This window comes from Cebus imitator, unplaced genomic scaffold (assembly GCF_001604975.1).
Source record: "Cebus imitator isolate Cc_AM_T3 unplaced genomic scaffold, Cebus_imitator-1.0 Scaffold529, whole genome shotgun sequence".
Taxonomy (NCBI): Eukaryota; Metazoa; Chordata; class Mammalia; order Primates; family Cebidae; genus Cebus; species Cebus imitator.
In genome coordinates, this window is record NW_016107844.1 from 485,456 (window position 1) to 493,175 (window position 7,720).

Consider the following 7,720-nt stretch of genomic DNA (forward strand, 5'->3'; position numbering starts at 1 on the left):
GAGGGGGGGGGTTTCTCCATGTTGGTCAGGCTGGTCTCGAACTCCCGACCTCAGGGGATCCACATGCCTCAGCCTCCCAAAGTGCTGGGATTACAGGTGTGAGCCACCACACCCAGCCTGCCTGCCCCAACCTTCAAACCACTCCTTGGCTGCTGGGAGAATTCCATCTAGCAAGAGAAAAGGAGAGTGGGGCAGGGGCAGGTAGCGGTGGAGACACAGGCCTCCTCTGGCTGCAGGCAGGGAGCTTCCCAGGCCTGGGTGGATACAGCGAGGTCCAGCGCAGCGCGGCCCAGGGAGGTCAGGAACCAGGGTGTAGCTCGCAGCAGGTACTCAGGCTGCCGGTCGTGGGCCACAATGGCTGAGGCATAGAGGAGGCCAGCCAGGGCCGACAGGAGCCGGGCCCACAGGTGGATGGAGGGAAATGTCTTTCCCCGGCACTGCACAGAGAGAGGAAGGGGCTGGGCAGGGAGGAGCACCAGATCACAAGACCCAGGTCCCTCAGTGGCACAGCAGGTTTCGGGCAAGCCCTCTGCGCACAGCCAGTCCCCCAGGGCAATGCTTCTGCTACATTTCCAGTTTTTGCTCAAGTTGCTGCTTCTGCCTGTCAGACTCCTACTCATCCCTCAGGACCTGGCTTGAACTTAACCTTGGGACACCTTCCCTTACCAACTCCATCCTAAGGAGAGCAAGCAACTCCCTCTTCTGGGCCCTAACACATCCCTCTAGCAGACTACCTTTTATTGATCATGACTCAGGGCTCCTGAGAGCTGGGCGGGGTCCTCACCATCTCAGTGCCCCGGCACCTGACGCTGGGAGAACAGGAGGGAGAGTGGTATGCTTTGGACATTTGTCCTCCTAGACCACCAGTGGTCACCACTCTCCTCTCCATTAATCTAAACACAGGACACCTGCTGATGAGGCCCATGTGGCAGTCACAGCACAGACTTCAGCTTCACTGACTTCACGAACAACCACTAACAATGCTCCATCCCCGAACGCTAATCAGGACACTCTTGGGCAAGTAATTTTTTTTTTTTTTTCTGACATGGATTATTGCTCTGTCACCTGCGCTGGAGTGCAGTGGCGCGATCTCGGCTCACTGCAACCACCACCTCCCAGGTTCCAGTGATTCGCCTGCCTCAGCCTCCCGAGTAGCTGGGATTACGGGCACCCGCCACAATGCCTGGATAATTTTTGTATTTTTAGTAGAGATGTGGGTTTTGCCATGTTGGCCAGGCTGATCTTGAACTCCTGACCTCAAATGATCCACCCGCCTAGGCCTCCCAAAGTGCTGGGATTACAGGCAGGAGCCCCGCACCGGCTGATTCTTTTTAGATGAAATGGGCCTATGGCATGCCATGGGGTTGGATTTGGCCACTGTTTAATCAGTGAGACAGGAGCAGTTGTCTCAGAGTCATCTGCACAGGACACTTGGCAGAGTGGCTGTCACACGTCCAGTCTTGCTGTTTCTCAGGCGCTTTCACGCGTGGGGGCTTTTCCTGTGTGCTCTCCTCTGACGATGGCCTTTCCCTAGCCTGTGTCCTGAAATTCACGTTCCCTTCGCTTCTGAGCCAACACGACACCTCCCCACTACCCCACCGCCTGGCAGCGTGGCTTTCAGCCTTGCTCATTTGAAGAGCATAGGAGTCTTCTCTCTCCTCTCTCTCTTCTGAAATCTCAAATGTTTCTTTTTTTCTTTTCTTTTTTTGAGATGGAGTCTAGCTCTGTCGCCCAGGCTGGAGTGCAGTGGCACAATCTCGGTTCACTGCAACCTCCGCCTCCTGGGTTCAAGCGATTCTCCTGCCTCAGCCTCCTGAGTAGCTGGGACTACAGGTGTCTGCCACCATGACCAGCTAATTTTTGTATTTTTAGTAGAGACGGGGTTTCACTGTGTTGGCCAAGTTGGTCTCGAACTCTTGACCTCGTGATCCACCTGCCTCAGCCTCCCAAAGTGCTGGGATTACAAGTGTGAGCCACTGCGCCCGGGCCCAAACATTCGTTCCTATCTTTCTTCAACCATTAGGAGATGCTGCTTCACATTCCTGTGTCTTCCATGAGACCGTGAGCTCCAGTGGGCGAGCGCTCGGCCCTGCTCACATCTTACCCCCCAGGACTGGTCAACACAGGGCCTCCCTCACGCGGGTGCCTGAAGAATGCCTGCCAGTAAGACACTCTTGATCTACACAGAACCTCATAGCTGACTCCTGTAGTCTCTCAAATTTCATTCTCTCCTGGGTTTATCCAGTTTAGGGGACTTTTCCTCAGAGCTTGCTTTTCATTTGCTGTAGAAAATGGGAAAGTACACCTGGGCTTTCCCCGGGAGGCTCCCGCAGTCCTCAGAACGCCCCAAGTTGGCTGCCCACTCTCCACACACACCCCCTACTTGCTGTCATACACACTAATGCTCTTGAGAAAAATCTGAGTCCACGTGCATGGCCCCATGGTGACGCCACACCCCCGCCCCATGACCTGGCCCTCTCAGGATGCTCCCAGATGCCCTGAGACCTGCCATGTGACCCACGGTCCCAGGCCCACCCCCAGCCTCACAATTCTGGAGAGAGGGGGGATCCGAGAAGCCCAGGAGCCGAAGGCAGCAATGCCACCCAGAAGGTAGCCAAGAATCTCAGGGTTTTCCTGCAAGAACAGGTGATCCGCCATCAGCACTCTGTGAAGTCTGCCCATGCGCCCCAAGAAACAGCCAAAGCTCAGGGGTCCTTTCCTGCTTTTAGGTTTCTTCCAACAATGGAAGGCTTAACCCTACTGCCCCGGCTCCCGCCTCATCCCACCCTGGGCATTTGGCAGGACATGCAGTACCACGAGTCCTCCCCGCAGTGGCTCAGCCTCACCTGCAGCAGGTTCGCCAGCAGCCTCCGCTGCGGCCCCCGGATGGTGGCTGAATCCTTCGGGACAGCAACCCAGAGGGCCCAGCATGGACCCAGGCTCAGCGGCAGGGCCAGGGCAAACACGCCGGCCCCAAGCTGCCGCCTCCTGTTCCTCTCTCGGGCTTCCCAATCTGCAACAGACACCAAACTCCCATGTGGCTCCTGGGACCTAGAACTTGTCAGATAGCTGCATGGGAAGAACTGGTGTCAACTCCCCACATGACGCCAAAGCAGGGTCCCACGTTATTCTGCAGGCCAGCTCCTCCCCACCCTTCGGGGCCCTGTAGCTGTGCCACCTCTTCAAGGAGACTTTCCTCTCCACCACCGAGGCACACCCCTGCCCCCGTAACTGGTGCTGTTCTCCTTCCTTAGGCAGCGATGAGAGATGACATTATCTTCTATGGTAAGTATCTGCATGCAGACAGCAGTGCCTCATCGGGACTAGCGCTCCTAAGCATAACGCCCCATCCCTGGTGGTTTCTACAGTCTCTGCAGAGCAGAGCTGGTACAAGCTCAAGCGTGGTAAGAGCATCAACCAGCGAATCGGTGATGGCAGCAGCAGGAACTGTGAACGGGATAAACAGCAGTGAGCGAGGCCTTTGTTTCTTTGTTGTTGTTGTCGGTGTTTGAGACGGAGTCTCGCCCTGTTGCCCGGGCTGGAGTGCAATGGCGCGATCTCTGCTCACTGCAGCCTCTGCCTCCTGGTTTGAAGTGATTTTCCTGCCTCAGCCTTCCAAGTAGCTGAGATTACAGGTGCCTGACACCACGCCTGCCTAATTTTTTGTAGTTTTAGTAGAGACGGGGTTTCACTATGTTGGCCAGGCTGGTCTCGAACTCCTGACTTCGTGATCTGCCCGTCTCAGCCTCCCAAAGTGCTGGGATCACAGGCGTGAGCCACCGTGCCCAGCCATGAATGGTGTCTGAAAATTTCCTTGAAATATAAGATAGACCCTCCTCTGAGCAATTGTATTTGTTTTTTCTTTTAGAGATGAAGTCTCACTATATTACCCAGGCTGGGCTTGAACTCCTAGGCTCAAGCAATCTCCCACCTCGGCCTCATGAGTGGCTGGGATTCTAGGTATAAACCACTGCCCAGCTCTCTCCTGGGAAACTCTAACAAAACTTAGTGGCCAGCACTGAGCAGCTGAGGGCATGCTACACTACACACTGATGCAGCAGTCCCTCTAACGTATTTGTTTATTTTTGAGACAGGGTCCCACTCTGCTGCCCAGGCTGGAGTGCATTGGCACAATCACAGCTCACTGCAGCCTCCACCTCCAGGGCTCAAGTGATCCTCCCACCTCAGTCTCCCCAGCGGGGACCATAGGCATGTACCACCATGCCCAGCTACTTTCTAAAATGTTTGCAGGCTAGGGTCTTGCTATGTTGCCCAGGCTGGTCTCAAACTCTTGGTCTCAAGCAATCTTCCCACCTCAGCCTCCCAAAGTGCTGGGATTACAGGGATGAGCCACCACATGCAGTTCATCCCCTTTTTTTTCTTTTTTTTTTTTGAGAAGGAGTTCACTCTTGTCGCCCATGTTGAACTACAGTGGCGCTATCTTGGCTCACCGCAATCTCCAGTTCCCAGGTTTAAGCGATTATCCTGGCTCAGCCTCCCAAGTAGCTGGGATTACAGCTGCATGCCAGGCTGGTCTCAAACTCCCGACCTCCCTTTGGCTGCCTCAGCTTCCCAAAGTGCTGAGATTACAGGTGTGAGGCACCGCGCCCAGCCTCTCATCCCTTCTTTTGAAACAAGGGTCCAAGCGCACTGCTGACCCTTCTCAAGAAGCCCCAGCTGCAGACGCTCGGGCCACTCATCCTGGCCCCGTCATTTCCAGCCCCTGCCTGTGGTGCCCCGTGCCTGTTTCTGGCATCCACTTCCAGCAGCTGTGAAGCTTCACCTGGCCACCCCGAACCTGCACGCTGAGATATCACTATTCATCCCCATGCCTTGCTCCACCCTCCTCCTAGCCTTTGCCCATGAGGCTCTGTGCGCCCAAATGCCCGGCCTGTGGTCCCAGCCCTAGTGCCCTGAGTTTCCTTGACACCAGCAGCCCTTCCCTCCCTCTGGCTGCCCACAGTGTGCATACACCTCCAAGCTGGCAACCCTAATGAGACCCTCTCCTTTCTCTGCGTCTGGCTGGCGCCCACTCAGAGAGCCCTAGGGAGCAGGCGTTCGGTGTGCTGATGAATGAATGAGTGAATAGAGACAGGAACAGACAGCCATGTACTCACCTGAATTAGACTTGAATCTGGATCCACAGACTGGGAAGAGGGTGAACATGAAGTTCGCTAAGTCAATAGCTGCGAGGTAGGCACCCGTGAAGACCTGGGAGCAAGTGGGAAGAGAGTCTTGGCATTCAAGTATCTTTGCTGGAGTGCAGTGGCACCATCTCAGCTCACCGCGGCCTCTGCCTCCCGGATTCAAGCGATTCTCCTGCCTCAGCCTCCCGAGTAGCTGGGATTATAGGCATGTACCACCCCGCGGGGCTAGGTTTCTCCATGTTGCCAGGCTGGTCTCGCCTGGCCTCAGGCAGTGTGCCCACCTCAGCCTCCCAAAGTGCTAGGATTACAGACATGAACCACCTCACCCAGCTGGCCCTATTGTATTCTATTAGCTAATGAGAATGGGCACCCAAAATGAAAGGTGATTTGCTTTTGAGACAACGCCGCTTGCAGCAGGGTCTAGAATGCTCCAGATCTGTGCCCTGCCCACGAGGCTGCCTTCCTTCATTTCTACCTGGATGGGCATAAGGCCAAGAACAGTCCCAGGAGGCGCTTCCACAGTGGGCACAACAGGATTTCCTAGGGATACGTGTTTTGGGATAGGACCCTTCTACACAGGTTTGTCTGAGGGCCTAGGCTTTTGGGAAACTTGAAGCTACTTTTCCCTTGCCCCAACGCCTACATCACTACCTGGAAAAGACTCAGCCACCCCTACATGAGCTGGGGCTGGGTCAAAGCTCTAAATGACTATTTATTAAGCACCTACTAGGTGCTGTTTAAAGTGATAAGGATACAGCAGTGAACAAAGCCTTGCCCTTGTAGAGCTGACATTCTAATGGGAGTTCACATATAAGAAGTAATAAACAGGTGAGGCTCAGCAGCTCAGGCCTGTAAATCCTAGCACATTGGGAGGCCGAGGTGGGCAGATTGTCCTGAACTCAGGAGTTCAAGACCAGCCTGGGCAACATGGCGAAACCCTGTCTCTACTAAAAATACAAAAATTAGCTGGGTTACAAGCTGCAGAAGGCTTAAAAAAAAAATTAGGTGGGTGTGGTGGTGGGCACCTGTAATCCCAGCTACTCAGGAGGCTGAGGCAGGAGAATTGCTTGAACCCAGGAGGCAGAGGTTGCAGTGAGCCAAGATCATGTCACTGCACTCCAGCCTGGGCAACAGAGCAAGACTGTCTCCAAAAACAAGGAGTACACATAACTAAAGTATGTGGTGCATTAGGGATTAAGCTATAGACAAAAAACAGATTAGAATAATGGAATCCAGAACACTGGTGGAAGAGGTTGGTCACCATTATAAGCAGGGGAAGTCTTATTGAGAAGGTGACTTTTTTTTGCTTGTTTTTTGAGACAGAGTCTTGCTATGCCACCCATGCTGGAGCGCAGTACCGTGATCTCGGCTAACTGCAACCTCCGCCTCCCAGGTTCTAGTGATTCTCCCTGCCTCAGCCTCCCCAGTAGCTGGGATCACAGGCATGCACCACGCCCGGTTAATTTTGTTTTTAGTAGAGACAGGGTCTCCAACTCCCGACCTCAAGTGATTCACCCGCCTCAGCCTCCCAAAGTGCTGGGATTACAGGCCTAAGCCACCCCACCTGGCCATAAGAAGGTGACTTTTGAGCAAGGACTTGAAGGACTAAGCAGGGAGCCAAGCGGATATCGGAAACAAGAGCCTCGGAGGGGGGCAGAAAGAACAGCAAAGGCACAGGTTCTGAGACGACATTGTGCTACGCACGTTGAAGCAACAAGACAGATGCCACATGGCTGCAGCAGGGAGCGAGGTCAGCCCTCTGCTGGCCTAAGCCACCGTCAGCTGTCGGCCCAACATACCTGGATTGTGAGCTGTCTGGCCAGAATGGCCCCCACGGTGTCGCACAGACTGGTCAGGAGGCAGCACGCAGCACATAGTGGCGACTGGTCCTGTCTGGATTTCTTTGCACATCTCAGATAGAGAAGCCTGGGGTGACAGGGGTGTGGACAGAACACAGGACCCATGAGTTTGGACCCAAACGCGTGCATCTGAAATGGGCAACTACGACCTGCATCCTCATGTGTCCCCAAGGTATTTAGGTGGCGTTTTTGAACTTAGTTTCCAGATGGGAAACAGCCAGATGACTCCCGAGCTGCCTGTCCAGATGCCCGTGGCAGGAGCTAGACCTCATATGTGAAGACACCGCCTCTTTTAGTGAAGAGGAATTACATTCAGACTCCAAATCAGGCTGGCTCCATTTGATGACTCCCCACTTAGCACTGAAAATGTAGCCATCAGGTTTTATTTTTTGAAAGGGAAACAGGAGGGCTATAAAAGTAACCCAGGCCAGGTGGGATGGCTCACGCCTATAATCCCAGCACTTTTGGGAGGCCAAGTCCCAACACTTTGATTGCTTGAAGTCAGGAGTTCAAGACCAGCCAGGCCAACATGATGAAATCCTGTTTCTACTAAAAATACAAAAAGTACCCGAGCGTGGTGGCGAGTGCCTGTAATCCCAGCTACTGGGGAGGCTGGGGCAGAAGAGTCGCTTGAACTCAGGAGACAGAGGTTGCAGTGAGCAGAGATCATGCCATTGCACTCCAGCCTGGGCGACAGAGCAAGATTCCACCTCA

General features: G+C 54.2%; 1 protein-coding gene across 9 annotated transcripts in view; it reads right to left on the minus strand.

Moving 5' to 3' along the window:
• TMEM44 (transmembrane protein 44) overlaps positions 1 to 7,720 on the minus strand; it is a 41,055-nt gene that overhangs the window by 29,930 nt on the left and 3,405 nt on the right. For all 9 annotated transcript variants that reach the window (XM_017514628.2, XM_017514625.2, XM_017514624.2 and 6 more), the window contains exons 2-6: positions 6,947 to 7,073; positions 5,118 to 5,211; positions 2,847 to 3,013; positions 2,548 to 2,634; positions 267 to 437 (exon numbers count right to left, since the gene is read on the minus strand). In XM_017514628.2, the coding sequence (XP_017370117.1) occupies positions 267 to 437; positions 2,548 to 2,634; positions 2,847 to 3,013; positions 5,118 to 5,211; positions 6,947 to 7,073 (646 nt within the window). The remainder of the gene's footprint in view (positions 1 to 266; positions 438 to 2,547; positions 2,635 to 2,846; positions 3,014 to 5,117; positions 5,212 to 6,946; positions 7,074 to 7,720) is intronic.